Raw genomic sequence first — 21,208 nt, 5'->3', positions numbered from 1 at the left:
ATCCCAGTGTTTAAATGAAAATATCGATGATTTTTCAGTTATCAGGAAGACACTGGCAAATAAATATCACCTTTTTCTCCATGTCTTGAAGTGTAATAAAGAAGTGAATATATCTTCTTCACATCTGACAAAGTTCAAAGGATCCTTTGCAGAAAGTTACAACAAACAACTGTCGTTTCCAGAGTATACCTTTGCTACCAACAAGGTATTGGACTGCTCCAGCTTCCACAAGCCTGTACAGTGATGCTGCTGTTAAAAGTTGGAAGCTGGATAACAAGAACACCAGGGAGCAGTTTGTGTACTGAAGGACTCTTCCGAGCTTGAGGATCCAGGCTTTTATGAATAGCCAACAGGGAGCTTAGGAGAAGATACTGATTATGCCTGTTGGCAAGACTAACTTCTTAACTTCGATAATGTCTCTGAGGTAAGCTATAATTACAATAATTCAGGCAAAATAAGGTGGGAGTTCTATACCTGGGAGGTACATGGCAAAATTACTCAAAATCAATTGTTGATTGACTAGAGAGCTGTAATTCAACACTGGGCACAGTCTGATCAGTAGTGAGGCCATGAAGATTTTTTTTAAAATCCTCCTTAGCACACAAATGAAGATGGTACTTTTGTAATAATCTTAGAATTGTAGAATACCAGATAAGGATCAGTTGGCCCTACCTTTCTGACAAAAGCATGGTCTAGACAAGATGGCCCAGCGCCTGCTCCAGCTGAATGTTAAAATTGTCCAGTGTTGGGGAATCCACCACTTCCCTGGGGAGATTATTCCAGTGGCTGATTGTTCTCATTGTGAAAAATGTTCCTCTTGTGTCCAGTGGGAATCTCCTCAGGAGTAACTTGTACCTGTTACCCCTTGTCTTTTCCATGTGAGTCCTTGTAAAAAGGGAGTCTCCATCTTCTTTGTGGCCACCCTTTAAATACTGGACCTTGGTGATAAGGCCTCCCCTAAGCCTTCTCTTCTCGAGGCTGAACAAACCAATTCTCTCAGCCTCTCCTCACATGCAGGCTTCTCAGTCCTTTGATTATCTTTGTGGCCCCCCTCTGGACCTTCTCCAGCCTGTCCACATCTTTTTGTATAGCTGGGACCAAAACTGAGCACAGTATTCCAGGTGGCCTGACAAGCACTGAGTAGAGTGGGATAATGACTTAATGCTTAATGGTTAAGCAGGTTTTGTTTATCCTAATTTTCAGCATCTACACCTAATTTAACACAGATTATTGGTGAATTATGATTCTCTCAACCACAGATTTCTACTTTAAAAAGCTGTGAGATTGTAAACAAACAAACAAGCCTTGTCTTTAAAATAAATATACAAGAAAACATGAATGCATTAGCGGAAGACAACAGAAAAAGCAGTTTTTCAGAAAAATACAGAAAGGAACAAATATGAGACAGGGTACTCTCAGCACCTGCATAGTGCTAGACTTTAAGGAGTTTTATGTTTCTATTAAATACAGTGAATGAATTTTCTAAAATCTTCCTCAAGACCTGTTTCCTGCTGTAGTATGTCAAACAACTTTCTAATATGCCATTAATTCTGAACCCTAAGTACAGCTTTAAATTATAAAAATTCATGTCAGATGTCTTGAAATAAACCACATCTACTCCACAGAGAGACATCATCAAGCCTGGCAGAAATAAAATTAGAACAGGAAGTTTTGCTTTAGTTGGTGGCGTATTGATGAACTTTGCTCCACCTCCCCGATAAGTTATACATGGAAGTCTTCTGTACCTCATTCTTAAGGTATTATCACAAGCAAAGCAGAGAGAATAATAAATTAAAACAAATAATAATTCCAAAGTACCTGCAAGCTCTACTAATAAGAATATTGAGGAAAACAGAGTCAAAACAGGGCAAAAAAGTAAAAACAAAGCAAGAAACAAAACCCCACAAACCCCCCCAACAATAATGCAATTTATAACTCTCAATGAAAAATCGGTGGCTGTGATACTTCCAGATCATTTGACAGGTGAGGTCACCTAAGAAAGCACACCCAGTGTGACCACTAAATGCTGGACTTTGGGATATATGATTACTGGATTTCTTATTAAGAGTATAAAGTATTGCTGTCTGTCCACTATTTCATGGAGGGTTATATCCACAGCAGTATAGACGGATGGGAATCCAATGCAGCTTCTCATCCCGTGCTCTTTGAAAATTTAAATGGTGAAGATTAAGTAACTTCTGAAATGTAACATCTAGCTCATGGCTTCAATGTGACAGGGTATACCACAGGACAGATTTTTCCCTTAAGTCATATTGTAAAATATCACAGAATGAAAGCAACCTAATGAAGAGTATACATAACTGCTTACTTGTCATTAGAAATCCAGATAAAATCTGGAACGCTTAACAACTGTGTGTTGGCTGATTAATTCCTACATACGTATTGGAAGACTATTCATTTTGCTAATCCAACAATACAATACCTTAAATACACTGTTGTCAAACTCTGTCAGAAGCCCTCAATACAGCCTATTATTGACTTTTGTATATTGTACATATAATTAAGATTCTTGAATTTTCCCCAAGATGTGAATTTTAATATGACATCTTTAAGATGTTCTACACATATAGAATTTTAAATTCTATATGACCACATTCTGTTTCAGAAACTATTTTCTCAACCTGTGTTTATAAAGAAGCAAGGAACTTCAGCATATCACCAAAGCAGAAGCAAAAGAAATTTTACTATTTACTTAAAACAGTTAAGATGCAACTCAAATACTTTAGGCAAGTCCATTATTCCTAACAGAAAACAATGTCAACATAAGGCAGTGACTATAAAAAGCAATACAAAGCACAATAAAATAAAGTTAAAACAGTAGGAGTAAAGTCGAAATACGGGCATTTGTAAGCAGAGATTTATTTAGAAAACTGTTTATTCCAGTACAAACCGTATGACAGGACTGCTGCTCTCTTTTATATGACTGGAACCTATAGGAATTCAATACACAAACATATATACATGCACTTTTCTTTTCCATGTACATGTACTTATTAAAAAATCCTGTCTAAATTTTCTTAGTTCGGAATATGATTAATGCAGCCTATCAGAAGCCAGATGGTGCACAACCAGAGCCATCAATCAAAATGAAAAGACCACTGAGTGCTATCCAGAGCGATGTGCTCTCAAATGGAATTTCTGGTCACAGACCCTAACGCGCGATGTGCAGAGGAAGCCAGAAACATCACGGCACTGCCCCTAAGGAACAGCCAGAAACACATCAGGCTTTGTTAGGCAAAAAAACCTGGAGAAGTAGTACTTGCTGCTGTAGGCACTGACTGAGAAGCTCTGCAAGACAAATATATGTACTTTAAATAAAAAATTAAAGGCAAGCTCTTTAATGAATTTAATAATGTTTGCACTGATGACAGTATCTGTCAAACTGTGCACTTGCCATTTGATTTAATATGGGATTGTGCCATACATTAACAAAGCAGCTGCCACCGTCTGTCTGACACGTGAATTGGTATTTAATGTCTGTTCCTGCACAGGACTTACAAATGGTTCATATTTTTAGCTTTTTATTACACATTTTCTGCAAACGTTCTAAGGAAAACAAGGTTGGGGTTTGCAACATAAAACAGTGATGGCTTATGTCTTGTAAGGTTTCGTACCAAGTAGGCCTTTTATATAAAAAATATGCTTGTAAAAATACAAGGCATGAAGGAGCATAATTTGCCATACAACGCCTCATAAATGATGCTAGCAATATTAAGGGAGATGTGAAAATGAGCAGCAATAAGAACACACAGGTATTTTTTCCTGAAAAAAAGCAGGACAGTATGAAATAAAGGATTTGTCAGCATGACTGCTTGTATTTGCAACCTGTAGTGTTTTATCATAACACCTCTCTTATATGTGCTACATCTATCAAATTTCACAGAAATACATTTTGGAAAAAAAAAATCTCATGCTGTGTTTTAAAGACATTTGTCAACTACTTGCATATTCATCTTTTTTTTCTATAAGGCTAGATGACTACGTATGACTATCACAATTATATGAGGAACGGGTGAAAGAAAAATAAAATGTGACCTAAAGCAGCATTTATATGAACTAAAATGTCATCTTTAAAGATCAACCTCTTAGCTGCTTTTAGTGATATTAGAAAATGCCACATTTAACACAAAGAAATTATAATGCTCCTGTTCCTTTAAGGAGATATAAACACTCCATTTTTATCCTGATGGATCATGAAATACCAAACCTTAAATTCAGCATTGGCCCTCTTATACTTCAGATACTGCAAATCAAATAGAGGCAGTCTCTAGAATGACAGGAAGAAGCTACAGCTTCTTGGAAAGATGATTTTTCAAATGTTGTAATCTCACCAAAATTGAAATGATGAAGTAAATTCCAAAGAAGATGGCTGTCATACAAGCTTCTCAAACTGAAGCCTTTCCCTCAAAAAATGCATGGAAGAATGGGTAATTTATTTTATCCATCTTTGGATGTGTAAAGTTTTTTGGATGAAAACTATTTCATGTTCATAATATATCAGAATACAGAGGAAAAACAATACAAAGAACACATCATATTTGAGGAATAAAATATGCTTTGTTACAAATGTGCATTTATAAAAATCCAGGTTTGTACCTTTCTTTCTGCTAACAGCACCACTCTTTCCTTCCAATACACTAAAGCTCAAGTTCAGCTGAAATTAAATCATGTGTTTTAGAAGCTTTCTTCTGCCTTGAACTGGGGCCTAGACCTCCATGGTGTGTCTATACTGCGGAGTGAACTCAAACCCTGCTGACTCTGAGCCTCCACCCTTAAACTAGGTTTGCAAGTCTTCCAAGCCTACCCTAATTTATACAGATAGAGTATGTTAGTATCTGGGTAATTTAACTGAACATTGCTAGTTTTACTGAAAGCATGCATACTAAATCACCAGAGCACTGACATCATTCAGTGCTCATCCCTCAACTCTCAAAAAGATGAGCAATCAGTAAGAACCATCAGATGATTTTCTAGTTACATCTGAATACAAACACCCCCTCTCCCCTAAGACACAGGCAGACTGAGTGTAAGAACACCGAGAGCATGTTTATAAGAACCTTAAATTTCACATGCAGCTAAAATGCTTTAATCACCTAGACTAACTATGTAAAACCCACATAGTTTGCTAGCGGATTCCGGGACTCTTCTGCAGCTGCCCTACAAAGCAGAGCACTGAACCTCACGTGGAGAGTGGTCTAACTGTGCTGTGCCCACAGATAGCAGTAGATTAAGTTTCCTGCATAGAACACTCCAAAGCCTATCTTCCATCTATAGTTTTACAGGGTCAGTTTACTCAGACCTGTCTTTTCAACTGTATGATAACTAACCTTTCTTCATTCTTTTAAGTGGGATATATAGCACAGAGAAGAAATTATAACAAAATAAAAACTAAAGGAGTGTTGCTAGTTCCAAGAGTTTAAATGACAGCAGAAGATGGAATCGTAGCCAGTCTTGACTTAGTATGAATTGCGAAAAATGTGATTCCATCCTTCCCTGACTTCCTTGAAATACACCAGATTGTTTCTGGATACTTTGAATCAATCTCAAATCAAAGTTTTTGTTGATTATGTTTTTTTCGTGTGTGTGCAGGCCTGTGTGTATGTATATGTAAGGCTATGCAGAAGACTACTAAGAGAGGATAAGGATATCAACATTTCCATACTCTTATTATCAGACATAAAGCCAGAAAACATACAACTTCTTCACAGCTTTATATAAAAGGGTCATTAAAACAAGCTTTAAACAGGAACAATGAAGAAAAGTAAATGTAGTATGTTCACTCTATGCAAGGAAGTAAAAACCTTACCCAAGATTCTGGGTACCAGAAGATTACCAAAAATCTTCTGGTAATAAAAGCATTGATGCCAACTTGCTTAATGTCTAGAACTTTAAATGACACGTCAACTTAATTCAAGTACACACAAAGCCTTCAGCAATTTTATAAGCAAAACCAACTAATGTTCTCCAGTGAAAAGACAGGGATCAGAATGTAAGGCTAGTTATCATATCCATTAGCGAAGTTCCTAACACATGGATCTCTGGATATACAATTAATTAAAAACAAGCTCAAGAGCTTGGTCATAGAAACGCTGAGGTCAACAGCAAATTTCAAATTCTTGAATAGCAAAGAGCTCCAATACCACCTCTGAGGGTAGGTTCCCATAACACTGTGCTGATGCACTGCTACGCCTGCTGCACTGAGGCCTTCCCCTCTGACAGCAACATTGTTTCCCATGGCCACTTCAACGCAGTGATGGTGTACAGCTGTAGAACCAAGGGGCTCCATAAATATATAGAGTTAAAATACAAGAAAGAGAGAAAGACAGGTGAATTAAAGTAAATGGAAGGAGAATACAATGTTAACACCTGAAGAAGATACTAAAAAAAGAATTGTTAGGTAGGAAGAAACAGACAAAAGAAGATAGACTACACAAAGAAGAAATAAACTTTTTTTTTTTTTTTTGAGGAGGGAGAAATGGTAATAGAATAAAGAAAGAGTGAGGGGAAAAAAATATGAGAGAAGGTGAAAGATAACTGTGAAATCCAATCGACTACAAACTGCACAGCCACAGAGAGATACAGGACAAATGAGATGTTAGGGAATGGGAGAAGGAAAGACACTTGAACTTGATCTGAACTCGAAATGACCATTAGTTATCCACTCCATCATATTGCCAATGCAAGACTAAAGAGCTTAAAAGAAATTTTAACAGGGCCAGGCCTGTTTACTTTTTGTGATGTCAAGGTTTTCCAGCAACTAATTTTAGAAAACCTAAATACTTTTCTTTTTCATACTCTTGCGTCACTACATAGTAATGATGGTCAAGGTACGTAAGGGATACAAGACATGCAGCAAAAGGTAATACCTTTCTCTGGAAAATAACAAGAGGATTAATGCACCTCAAACAATTTGTTTTCCTTGAGTTCATAGGACAGATATTTAATGTGTCCATAAAACTTATGTCTCATTTTATATTTCAGTATTTTTTTGGAGGTAAAAAATTCTTATTTGGGGCAATCTGCTGTACCAGGTGGCATTTGCATGCCATATCAAGGAAAAAACCTGAAGTAAATGACTGCTATTTTTGTGATTTTTTAAGTGAAAAAATATATAGAAGTTTTTACATGGGAAGGAGGGGTATATGTGGATTGTACCATCTTATTTCTTAAAACCGTTCTCAAGATCATTAATGAAGATACTTCAATAATATCCTGGTAACTGTGAAACCTTGTTCAACATCTAAGCTGGTGCATCATTATATAGTATATAATATAATAATATCTCTATTATTTATACTATATTATATATCTTTGCGTATAGAGCCAAACATGATTTGGCAGGCTACTGCTAATAGTTTTTTAGAAAAATAATTTTTAAAAGATAGAAAAAATACCCTGTTTAAACTAAAACAAACTAAAACAGGAACGGCCTCCCTGCTGGTTGATAACTGGGGTAACAATCCTAAACCATTCAGTTAGCATCAGACAGCATTAGATGCTTTAAATATCCACATCATTATATATTATTAATATTCTATTTAAATATAATATTATTAAATCAAAAGTTACTAGCATTGAATACAGTTTTAACCATCGTATTAAGCATATATACACTACCTGTTTGTATATAGTTTAGGTTTTGTGTAAAACAAAAACAACAAACAAACCATTGGTTGTACAGCAATAAATTCAGGAATTGGATTTTTGGTTTTTCATTTTCTGGATGCAATATATCCTTCAAATAAAATATCAAATAATTTATCCCAACATTTCAGCTATAGAATTAAGATCGAGCAGATATGTCTTTTTCTATACAGTGTATTCAATAGAGAAGTAAGCCCTTTCGTTGCATTGCTTTCCTTGTTTATTCTCCTATTCTCTACAAAACCCTAAAACAATTCCTGGCATTTGAACAGCTGTTTCTAAACTGCCTATATATTAGCTTGCTCTGTGTTACAGATGGCATAAACTTCAATGCAGAGAAAAGTTAAGTAAAGAAAAAGCAGGAGCTTTTCAGGCCACTAGATTTTCTTCACTATCAAGTAGTGTTCAAGTGTGCCATTAGCACAAGGCCACTGTGCTGTTCTTCCAAATAGAAATTGCTTTTCTCTTTCAGTAGTCTTCTTTGAAGCCTCACATCATATCAAGAATACAAACCAGCTTTATGTAACCTCCTCCAAAAAGCAGTTCTGAACACGAGGAAAGGGAAAAGAGAAGAATGGATGTAAGTTACAATAAGAATATTTCCATAAAACTCAGTCATATCTGACATCTGAGCTATTAAATTAAACCTGAAATCTATTTTGAGGCAGGAGATAGCAAAAGGCTCTGTCTCTTTTCAGCAATAACATAGAAATCCTTTTCATCTTACAGAAGAACAATTCAAAGCACCTGCTTTAGGAAATTCAGACTATGGCTTATATCACAGGCATTGCAGCCTCACAGTCGCCTTATGATTTAGTACAATGCTGCTCCTGGAATAAATGGAAAGGAGGTTAAAAGGATTTTTGTTATTTTCCAGAATCATACACCCAAGTCATTACCCAAAAAATCTGAAGGCTAAGACACTATCGCAAAACAACTTTCTGGCTCAAAAGTAAAACCTACACACTCACAGCACTTCCACTGCACATGCACATCTTACAAAACACAGTTAATATCTGAGAAATATTATTGTCCTCAGGAAAAATAACAAGAATTGCTTGTGTTTTTCAGCAGTTCTGAAATTTCCCATTTCCAGATTTCAAAAAGCATCCAAACCTGGTTTACTTAAACAGGCTAGCTGCCATGCCTCATATGTAAAACAAACCTCTTACTAATGCCAGCAGCTATGAAAGATGGCCAGCAACAAACACAGAAGCAGAAGGCAGCAAAGTCTGGGAGGTCAGGAACTACTAAAAAGGTATGAGCACAGATTACTGAAGGATGTAAACCTCACCTGCCATGCATGTTTAATGCTGCAGCTATGTTTTAGTCTTTCATTAGCTTCTTTTAAGAAACTAGTCTCATAGCAACATGAGAGGACACTTGTAGAGTTGGAAGTGTAATCCCATCATACCACAGTGCAGACACATCTTCAAAACCTAAGTTTTTAGGATCTAATAAACAGAGTATTATGGTGATGCCTGTCATTAGAAAGTCAGTCACCAAAGGCATTTTAGAGTTGTTTCTTTCAGTAGACATCAGAATTTCCTTTGTTCAATTCTACTTATTTGTGAAGGATGCACAGAAGGTCCAACTTCCCTGAACATGGGAGAAAAATGAAAGGAAAGAGCTCACTGGTAGGAAAACTGGTCCCAACAGAAGCGCTTAACTTCTCATCTCCCCCTATTTCTGCTGTTTAACTAAGCAATCCTCACCATGGTGAAGACAGTTTTGCTGGTTCTCAGTACCACCACCACCCTCCATTGCCCTGCCACAGGCTGCGGTCCTCAGAGGCCACCAGCTACACCACAGGGGCCGGAAAGAATGCAGGACTAGACAGGTTTTGCTACCAGAAGCCAATCGACTCTAATCCCTCACCCCTTACCTGAGATTTTCCTCTTGCTTTTGGATATTTCATGTTTCATCCAGGTACCCACGATGTCTTCCAGACAATGCCACAGCCTTGGGCATTGCTATAATTAATATTTTGTGTTATTGTCAATGAAAACCACTTAGACTGTATAGATATGCCTCCATAGGCAGTGCCAAAAGAGATCCTATCTGTTTGATAGTGGGCTCCTGTATGTTTCATTATGAAAACGCAGTTCACCCCCCTCATTACTTACAGCTTTTTTCAATGTATAGTAGTATTGTTCTTTAATTTTTCTGATTTACAAATGCCTCAAATTCTCCAGAGGAGCTACATAATCCTGCAGAATAAAGAGATGCCCTACAAGCAGTTTAAGGATGCTGACGTTAGATTATTTTCTGTTAAAGACTGGGGTAAGTTTTGGTTGAAAACAAGTATCATGTCTGTAAGTGACAGCAGCCATTGGCACTTTATGGGCAGCCATACATAATCTTGTTATTAATATTCCTTGAGTCAGTTATGCACACATCTACCTTTATCAAAGACAACAGAATACAGGACATAACCCCTTGCCTCCTGAAATTCCTTACCAGGCCAACAGCTAGTCGAAAAACAAAGGAAAAAGAAAAAACAAAAAAACAAAAAGCTTTTTGTCAGTTAATTGTTTAGCTTAATACAATGGTCCATATAGCTTGCCAGTCACACAGGAATTGTCTACAGGGTTATAATTTTTTTTGAGTGTATTAACATTTCCAAAATACATTAATAAAAAAACATTGTAAAACATAAGGCTTAAAGATTTTATTATTATTTTAGTAGTATTGCATCAATTAGAGCACATTTTGAAATAGTAATTTGTTTTTTCTTAATCCCGAGCACTTTCAACTTGGAGAAAAATATCTCAAAAAACTCTTTTCAAATCATATGAACACTGACTTTATTTCTTACTTGGTTGCACGCAGCATATGCTAAAACAAATCACTAACACTGTAAGACATGACCTTATTTTTTCATAGACCATACTCTATTCTTGAGCAAAAGATTAAGGTTACAAAAGGCAGAAACGAATCTAGAGCTGAGTTTTAAGCACAACTCTCCGAGGATTTCTCACTGTAACAGCACAATGCTGCCAGAGGCGTGTATGGACATGCCCTAAGGTCTGTCTCTCTCTGGCTATCCTCTCCAGAAGGCAGAGCAAAATGAATAGTAGTTCTGCTATATTGTGTTTACTACACGTAAAAACATTCTTTTTCAGAGCATAAATTGAGGATTACAGTTTTAAACAACTGCTCCAGGGCTAGACTGAATACTTAATTAATCTGACAAAAAGAAGAAAAAGAACTAGGGCTCTGTGCTGCTGGGTTTGGACACTTGCTACGTATTGGATCCTGAAGCTGATATTAAGCTTCTCAAACCTGTTGTTTTGACAAGGTAACCTGCTATCACAACTGCCTTAATAGCCTTCCAAAAAACGGGTCACAAATTTTAAAGTGCAAACATCATTTGGGAGAAAGATACTAAGGGAGTTAAACATCTGCTGAAGACAGAATAAAATTCTTGCTGTGTGCAATATGGAACCTCACAGTGTACACACAAGAAAGATTCAGAAGAAATTACTTGTGTGCAAACATAATATTTCATTAAATGAGTTAGTAGAAAACTGGCCAAATTATAGCTATGGGTAAAGAGAGCACTCCTCAACTATCTCCTTTTAATTTTGAATCACTAAAAATGTTGGTACAGCTTTATGAGCAAGTCATTTCTATCTTATTATTCTGACAGTCCTAGAAAAAGATAAACTGTACGTATAATTGGAAGAGCTGTTCTATTGTTAACTAGAAAAAAGTTACACAGCAGTCAAAACTTGACTCTCAAGAAAGCCAGACTATACATACTCCTACTCCATATAAGCACAGGAAAAAGCAATTATTTCAAAACAAGGAATGGCTTCGTCTACAAATAGAGTTCTATGTATTTTTACACATACCAACTGCATAAGTTTGAGCAAATGGCAAACACCCACCTGAACAGCTTTTTATAATCAAGATGTATTTCAGCACTTCCTAAATAATTACTTAGTTTTGGAAAGAATGAATTTAAAAGATATCTATTTATTTTAACAAGAAAAAAAAATAATCTGAGAAAAGTGAGCTTTTTGTATGCATCTGACATCAAGAATTCAATACATTTGCCACGTGTTCAAAACTGATGCTATAAAGAGTTCTGTCAGTGGCACAATATCTGAAAGATGCACAGGTTCCCTAGTCAAAGGCTTTGTAAAGCCATATGGTGACACTAGGCAAAAGAGAACAGGATCAGATCCCCCTGGATAGGACAAGTATACAACCAAAGGGCAATTTTTGAGATTTGATGTTACATGGTTTCATCTGAACAATAATAAGGGCAACTAGATGGCAAACTATACAAATTTAGGCATTAAAGAATACAGGATCTTAACTACTCCTCCCATGCTATCAGCAGGCGGCAGAATATGTCCCACTTTTCTACCTATTTTGCATAAAGGAATTTAAAAGCTCTGACCCCTCTGCTGCTGAATCAAGGCCTCACTAGATACAAGGTAAGACTCCATGCCTAGAAGGAGAAGGAAAAGGAAATCCTTGCTTTCCCCCTCCATAAAAGACCTGGCTTTTCACCTGGGAATGCAGAACCACAAACATTTAAAATGTCTTTCAGGATGCAGTAACTTGCACTAGATAGGCAAATATATAGTGAGGTAAAATTTCCAAAAATAGCTACTATTTCCAATAGCTATTAGTCTCCTGAGCAAGCATAAATAGTAACAAGGTTAGTAAGGTTAGTGTAGGTACTCCATCCAAACATCACTTTCTGGTTTAGTGAGTGAAGTACAACCTTGGAAGAATGAATGTTTTCTGATTGATTCTTTGCTTTTCTAGTGATATCCTATTATAAAAGGCTGAAGTTCTATCAAATCTCAGTAGACAATCCCATTCCAGCCACTGTAGTTCATAAGCATCCTTTTATACACCTGTTTTAACTACTACTACCAAGCTCCAACTTACCCTTTAAGGTTCTCTTTTTAACTTTACAAAGATTCTCAGAAAAAAACCCTTTTAATTAACCAAGTAAGAATCCTGGAACCCAGCAATTCAAGTCATTCGTGCCACAGTCCTGCATCACCAACACTTTCACAAAGCCATGACAAAAATCTCCTTTTTATGCTTACTGAAAATAATCAAGAAAATAGGAAACAACCCCCTCCAACCAACCCTCTACCATGTAAATCAAAAGAACTAGAGTAAAACTAGTACAGACCTCCACTTGAAGTAGCTGTATTTTCAATTAATGTTGATTAATGTTAGATTTAGTATAAAAATGAAGAGCCCTCCCCTGGACTGCAACAATTGTGAAATTGGCAGCTAAGTTGGAAATTAAAAGCACAGAGCAAGAAATGTGCAGTGAGTTTGTTGCAGCCATTACATATAGGAAGGAGTTAGCAGAACGGAAACCTTCACTATCAAATAGAAAATAAGGAAAGATCATCCTTTTAATAAACTTTAATTTGTTCTTTCTCCTCCCTTTCACTCTCAGATATATATGCAGAATATGCTTGGAAGCAGCAAAGGAGCGGAGCTTCAAAAATCACTCATCAAACAATCGTGCTACTTTTAATAATTTATTAAAGGTCCTAAAACAAAGATCAAAAGGGAATATATCTAAGCATTTATATTCAATTCCACATTGCCTGATGAGTAATTTGTAAAGAGTGCACAAGTCTTCACAACTGAAGCCAAAATCATTTGAGGATACTTTGATATAATGCCACAAAGGATATGAGCAGGAAGGCAGCAGGAGTTACAAATGGCCAACCTCCATTAAAAGTGCTAATAAAAGAATAATGGAATTTCCTTGTACTATGAATAAAAAGTGTTTGGCACAGGAGAATTTAGACACAGAGAGGAATATCAAAGCTTCTGGTTTATCAGTTGCTTCTCCTTATTAGATCTTAATTGACTTACTATTACATTTACCTTAAAACGCTTCAACTCAAAAAGCAATGATACCATTCAAAATCTTGTCACACTAATCTCCTTTATTCTTCATGTTTCTCAATTTTCACAGGCCATTAATACCTGCTTTATCCTCGTAAATAATGCAAGTCTATATATAAAAAAATACTTTGAAATGATGGATTTAACTTGAAATTATATATATAATTATTAAAATTCTAGAATATACCTACTGTTTTGTCAATGATTTATTAAACTGTAAATTTTCAAGTTGCTGGTAACTATGGAAGTCTCATAGCAACAACCTACCTGATAAATTTAATTCACTAATATCTACACAATGCATTTCTTTCTCATAGACATATGTGTAGTTACACACATACATGCATGTGTTCATACATAGAGATAGGTGCACATACATGCACACTTCTGCCACCTTCTCCCCCAAATATAAAACCCAGCTAATTTTCCAATGTATAGCTATTTGGTACATGGCCAGGAGAAGAAGGAGTAGAGTTTAGAATTTTCCTTTGAAATTTCTAAACAAAAAAATGTTTCAAATCTTTATTTTTTGAGACTTGCAAAATCATACACACTTTGCAAAAAAGAAGCAGCAAAGACAGTCATCTCATACTGCTGACAAGCTGTTAAAGGATTTAGTGCACTTGCTTACAAAACTATGCCCACAGATGCATCCAAGATAGGAGGAACTCCCTGAAAATATTTACAAAAACTACTTAACTCTCCTTCAATCTGCCTGCTTAATGCTTTCTTTTGCATAATGCCTACAAAAACCCCACGACATAGTTATAGCACAGAAATGATGTGGTATCTGTCTCTTGGTTATCTAGAATCTTCTTGTAACAGCTTTAATATTTTATTTCACTTTGCAATGTCTTTAGGAAAGTGATCTTCTTTTCTTAACCCTATAGTATGAGATATAATAAACAAGGTGTTTTTTTTTTTTTTTCATCAGGATTCCCAGACTTTACAAATAAGGATCAAGTTACAATGATGACTGCTTCTTCTTCCTCCAGAAAACCATCAGGCTGTTAGCAAAACAGCCTCTTCCAATGATCTTCCAGAATCAATAGATAATTCATTAGTATCATGTATCTCAGGGCCTAATTGACACAATAGGCTAAGCAACATACTCAAGGGTAACAGTTTCTAAATAGAGAGAAAAAAAGGAGGGGAATCCGATACCACATATGGTCACTTTGCAGGATTTAGTGTCAGTCTATAAATTATACTTCTATGAGGTTAATGTGAGTCATTGGTTTCACAAATCAGAAAATGCAGCTTTTCCAGCTTGGCTTGAAGAAACAAAGAAACATTTATATGATAGCATAATATAAGTAACATGAATAGCCTAGCACTTTCAATTTTATAACTTCCTCTTAATTTTGCATTAAACATGAAACACAGTTATCATGAATGTTTGGAATTATTCTTAACAACAAACACAGGTAGTATATTTTTTCTTACCTTATGATCATATGGATTGTATGAATGAAACAGCTGGGACAGATCCTTTGTTCTCTGTTTTTTCTGAAAAACAGTATTAATAAATAAACTGTATTAGAAAAGTTAAAGTAAAAAGAAAGACTACTGATTTAAAAAGCTGTATGCAGGTACAAACACATTCTCTCCCTGTTTTGTTAATGGAACTGTAGGTATGAAGAACAGTGTATGCAGATTAAGGATATTAAATATCACAGGAAATAATTAACATATATATTAACAATGTTAAGAACATATCCTTAATAAATAATAAACATTAATCTACGGAACATCAGTGGAATGTGTAAACAATTCAGATTTGTTTTAATTTCTGTACAATAAATCATAAATACTGTCTTAGAATACAGATAACAAAACTTGAAGATTAGGCTCTAATCTTGCAAAGACTTGTCTACCATTCTAGCATGTACGTGCAGTCTTGCTTTACAGCAGATTACGTTTAAAGGAAGTCAGTTTAAAGAAGAAACATTTATTATTTTTCAATTTCTTCTGATGCTAATACTCTCATTGCCTTGATTGTGAAAATTAATAGGTGGTATGCCATTTAATGCCAAGGCAAAGAGAAAAAAAAAAATCACTCTGTAAGAGCAAAGTTCAAAGACAAAACCTACTTAATCCAGCTTCTACCGAAATCAATGAAAGAGCTTTCAGTGATTTCAGCAGATGTTTAAATAGAATCTCTCAGCTGCATCCTCTGGGGGAGGGGCAGGGAGAGGAGAAAATACCCTTCATCTTCAATGCAGGGATGAGTCATGAAGAAGTTCAAAGTTCTATTATGTCAAAATTGACATTGATGTATCCCAAAGCTTGGGAAGGCAAAGCATTGCACGTTGGAAAATGTGTAAAGGGGGAGACAACTACAACTCCTTGCTTATAGTCTGTACCATCATCTTATTTTAGCCATAATTTCTGTGAAAGTAGTTTTCCAACTAAACTGGTAGGATCTGTTCATGTTTCCAGCATGCTAGGAACTAAAAAGACAGCTGCACGACTGCAGTACTCATTTAACTTCTGGAAACTATAGGACAGATTTGTAATTCTAGATTATGCAAAATGAACTATGTATTTCCTTTCTTTACACAGTTTTTATTTTCAGTGAAATGTTCAGATGCAGAAACAAGTCACAAAAGCTGTAACTTTAGTTACTAGTACAAATTTATGACAGCTGAATATTTCTGAGTCATTAAAGGTATCAGAATAACATTAGTACTTCTGTTACAACTGTTAAAGAGTCAAGAAAATAATTTTACTCACTGTCCCTCTTCAAACAAGAACAGTAAATTTTGTTTTCAGTATGAGAAGGTTACTTCTGTCATAGACAATTCTATTTAATTGCCATACCTAGCAGGACTTGTTTCTCTGAGTTTACTAAGGGGCTTTAAAACTAACAGAAGTGATATTAAAAAAGACATTCCCGTTAGTACATACTTTCTCAGCAATCGAACATGCCGTTGCCAAAGAAAGTATCTCCCTTAGTAGTGGAACCTTTGCCCTCTAACCCATATTAATACTTCTTTTATTTCCAGTGGGAAAAAAACTACTCAAATGAAAGCATCAGGTAGCGCAACCCAAATTCTTTCACAACCCTTCCATGACTTCTTTCCTGGTAGAACAGTTATAAATAGTGAAAGGACTTAAAATACTGTAAAAAGGATTTGGAGAAATGTGATAATAAAATGAAAACAGATAGAAAAATGCTTATTAAAAAGGTTACTTAAAACCCTGATTTAATGTAGAATCATGAAAGAAGTAGACAAGCTTTTTAGTTTGGGATCTGGAGACCTCCACTGATCTTTCTAGGAAAAAAACCCCACAAAATCCAGAAAGAGTGTAACTCGTGCTTTTCTTACTGAAGACTGTTTCTCTTGCATCCATTTTTACCTGCACATGAAGTGCTTTTCAGTATTTTTATTGCAATAGCTTTAATAACACTCAATAAAACTATATGACAGAAACCCTCCTGTTCTTCACCTTCTGACTCTGGCCAAAATGCTATTTACACAGTCAGCTGGATAAGATGAAGAATGAAGATGGCTCCCCTTATACAACACATTGACATAGTCTTCCACTTTTTATTGTAGGAAATTATGGTTTCTTTTCTACCTTTCCCCAAAAGGTATAAGTTCTGCTCTTTGTACAAAACCAAAATATTTGTGACTGGGGGAAATGCTGGAAATTCATAACACAGAGGAACATGGAATGAAACTTCTGGAGATGCACATGAAAAAATGCTGCCCCAAAATTCCCAGGATTCCCCATATGCTTAGCTGATCTAAATATAAACAGCATTTGACTACTTTGTAGGAACTCTGAAAGAGAGAAAAATGTCATAAGCACACAGTTAAGGTTGCTTAGCGATAATTTGTGTCTTGAACACTGAGTTTGTCTTAACAGAGATCTCTAAAAACCAGAAACATAAAACATTTCAAAACACACAAACTAAGAAAAGGACAAGCAACAGCAATCCTTTCAACTCCTATAGCAAACAGTAGCCACATGATATTAACAATAAGTTTTTTAAATTAAGAAAAGCCATAGTTCCTAGTTCACCTGTAAGCAGCACAAAACAGAGAGTAAAGCAGGTCCCTCCATGTCTAGATGTGACAGAGGAAAATAAGAAGCCCAAAAGCTCCTTGTCCTTTATTGCCTCCAGTGGACTACTTTAGTCCCTAAACTGCCTATTTACATGCATCTCCGCAGAACTTCTTTCATTGACGCAGCTTCATACTCCTATTTCTCCTTCCCCGTCTTAGTCCAAAATTCCTTCCAAGAATCCTCTTGACAATATAAAAATATTTTTCTTCCCCCTGTCTTCCTGCTCTTTCTCTTTAGTGTTCTGATTCCCCATTCCTTTGTTCTGTACCAATAATGCTGTCAAAATCACATGGTGAAAAGACTCAGAAAAATCCTTATAAACTTAGGCAAATATACTGATCCATTGTACTGTCCCACATACAGCAGCAGTATTGCTTTCAAACATCCTCACAGATCTGCATAGGATATATTTCAATTTATTACTTTTCTGAAAAAATTCAAGAGTCTTTCCAAAGTTGCCACAGAAATTAGCACAGGGTATTTCCAAAAATGAAAAGATTTCTTAGGAGTCTGATAGCAGACTTGTAGCTTATTTCCATACTTCTCTCAGGCTTGCCATATATTGATACAGCCTATGTTCAGTGATCACAGAACATTTCCTTCAACCAAGTTACTCTTGGCAGTGGGTTACTTGCAATACTCTTAGTCTGGCTGTATGTAATTTTGGTGCAAGAGCATTTGACACGTAACAAACCAGAGAGACACTATTCCTTCACAGACTTTTCCAGTACTGGTTTACGAACAGGACAATCAGAGTCATGTTAACACTTGAGATAAATATCATATCACTCACAAGACCAGTCAGTCTGAGAACTGTGCACAATTTTCTACTTGTGCATCAAGTGGTGGTGTATGAAGTAGGGATCTTTTACAGCACTAGTAGCAGGCCATAGGGGGAACCGCAGGGTACCCTACTAAAAGAGAAGGGCGGGCTTTCCCTGGGTGAAGGGTGCTGCCTGCATCCCTGCTGTATACAACTGTTCACATGTTGGAGTCTGTGGGAGACCAGCAAGATCCTCCTAAATTTACAACAAGCAAGACTGGACAGAAGGTTCCCTAATACATGTATGTATATACGTGTGTGTGTGTGTGTGTGTGTGTATGCACATGTTTTACAGGGGCAGAGATTTTGTTAGGTTGTAACATTCTGACAAGTCAGTCATGCACTGATTTAAATTTTAAACCCACAGTCATTAGTTTGTAGAACTTAAAGAAACAAGTTTAGGGAGATGAAACAGATAAAGAGCTGTATTCAGGTACTATGCTAATGTGAGCCACTAAATATATATGCATATGACTAAAAACAGTTTTCCACTTTTCATATTCAATAAGTTCTAACAATGCCACATTACATAGGAGATAAAATGGAGACACTTTTAATTTCTATCTCTAGCTGGGGAAAAGGATGTGAAAGCCTGATGAAGTACAGATTAAAGTGCTGCTGCAGGACTGAGTTACATACTGTAAAATCATATATGCATGTACACATAAGTATGACAGGATTGGTTTCCCTAAGTTTCCCCCCTTTTGTAAGGGAATTATTTCAAGCTTGTTACTAAAATACATGTAAGTTAAGTGCTTCTCAAAAGACAGGTAGTATTCAACACGCAGTTATAAAAATAAGAACCAGAAACAACATCAACTAATGATGTTTCTTATGACAACACACATAGACAACATCAGTAGTGAGGAAACAACACATAACCATAATTTCATTATGTCCCCACCTGTAAGCATACATGCAAGTAACACATACTTTGCTCTAGATATTTCCTTTATGTGTGTCTCATTTTCTGGGCCTCAGGTTTTTGAAGTCTTATTTTTAAATACTGAGATTTTTTTTTAAAGGGACGTTGGTCATCTGAAACATGTATTATATGACTGAAGTGCAGTAACAATAAAGGATCTTTTTAGTATACATCCAGATTTATAAACTGATCAAGCCAAGAGTGAGTGATCTTGGTGTTTCTCTTTTTTCTTGTGCATTGATTTTTAGCAATAATGAAACGTTTTATAATGCTTTAAGTGGACTACACTGTGGATTATTATCCTACTTTGATCAGGAAATGTCACTTAAAGAACAAATAGGTAGAATGTAAAAAAGTAACCAAACAAAAATAAGCCCTGTACAAGATGAATCTCTAAAATATCTTCTGCACAAGTTCCCCAGCATAGAATTTTGTGCTGACTACAGGAAAATAAATATTTTTCTTCCCCCCCCCCCCCCAAAAAAAAAGGTAAAGGTAAGGGTATCCTAACAATACATTTTCATAAACAGAAAATACTTCAGAAAAGTAAGTTTGGAAATGAAATAACTACACCAAATACTAAACATTTTAGGCTCACACCATATATTGCACTTCTCTGGTGATCCTCTTTTCATACTCAGGTGATAATTACCTGTCTTTCAGATTATATTAATGTAGCCTAAAACATGTTTGTTTTCCTTTCAAGCATGGTATTGTAGCTCTATGACTATTACTGTGAAAGAGAATTATAACATCACCAATATATTTTTATTACAGATTACTTAGAAGCAGCTTAAATGGAATATTCTCAGTTTTTCATCTAGGAATAAAAGGGACAAAATTACTTCCCAATATGAAGGCACCACTGGTTTTGACTTGACTTTCCATTTTAAAAAGTCTATTTTCAGCTTCAAGGTTCTTAATAATTCCAGCCTAATAACATGACAGATCTGCAGATTCTACCACTCCACTGAAGGTGTCAGCCTCAATATATCATTAGCAAAGTTCTCCTGCTTTTGTTTTGCTGCTTCCATGATTTAAAATCCCTCCAGTATATGGGGCTGAAATTAGTAACTGGGACCCCTATCTGTCTCCATTCAAATATTCTTCTCTTCCTTCATGATCACAGTGAATAGTAACATGTATCAAGGCAACCAGATTTTATTTCAGTATTTCAGTTCTCGTATCTCACCTACCATCTTCTCTCCTATTTCTCTTTTACATATTGCTGATCAGAATTAAAATACAATTTTATTTTGTCACAGGAACCTTCTTTAATTTAGAGTCTATAAAGCATCTCACACACTTGAGAATGCTAATAGCCAATAGCAACACTGTCTTTCTTTCAAACAAGTCTGGAAAACTGCATTACCCGCTTGTGTAGTATCTAACAGATTATAATTAGAATTAAAGCCACATTAAACTTTATGACCCAAGGTAGAACTGAACTACAACTCTGACAGACATCGGGAGAAGAATGAAGCAGCTTTGCAGGTATTTTCAGAGTTTTCTTCCCCATTTTTCTTACCAAAAGCATGGAGGCTTCAGTGTAATAATATGCTTGCAAGAGCAAAAAATGGGATGTGGGAGCTTTCTTTTCTGAAACAGTACATCTAATGCATTTTGTGTTATGGCATTCTCTAACTTCAGTAACATGTATTTTCTGAGCGATAACAAAGCTGTGTCTTTCTTCTCCCCCATGTTACATCTGTGCTCTCAAAACAAGGTCTTGGGTAGCTCCAAACTCCAAACTTTTGTAAAACAGAATGGAGCTCGAAGGACCCTATCTAAAGACACTGACTGTCCTCACTTTAATC

The 21,208-nt window shown here is 35.9% G+C and overlaps 1 protein-coding gene across 2 annotated transcripts in view; it reads right to left on the bottom strand.

Moving 5' to 3' along the window:
• The window catches only part of CDKAL1 (CDKAL1 threonylcarbamoyladenosine tRNA methylthiotransferase), a 422,283-nt gene that overhangs the window by 76,628 nt on the left and 324,447 nt on the right, over nt 1-21,208 (bottom strand). For both annotated transcript variants that reach the window (XM_074899749.1, XM_074899750.1), the window contains one exon: nt 15,013-15,075. In XM_074899749.1, coding sequence (XP_074755850.1) covers nt 15,013-15,075 — 63 coding nt within the window. The remainder of the gene's footprint in view (nt 1-15,012; nt 15,076-21,208) is intronic.

Source organism: Athene noctua, chromosome 2 (assembly GCF_965140245.1).
Source record: "Athene noctua chromosome 2, bAthNoc1.hap1.1, whole genome shotgun sequence".
Lineage (NCBI taxonomy): Eukaryota > Metazoa > Chordata > Aves > Strigiformes > Strigidae > Athene > Athene noctua.
This window is presented reverse-complemented; position numbering and strand designations above follow the sequence as displayed.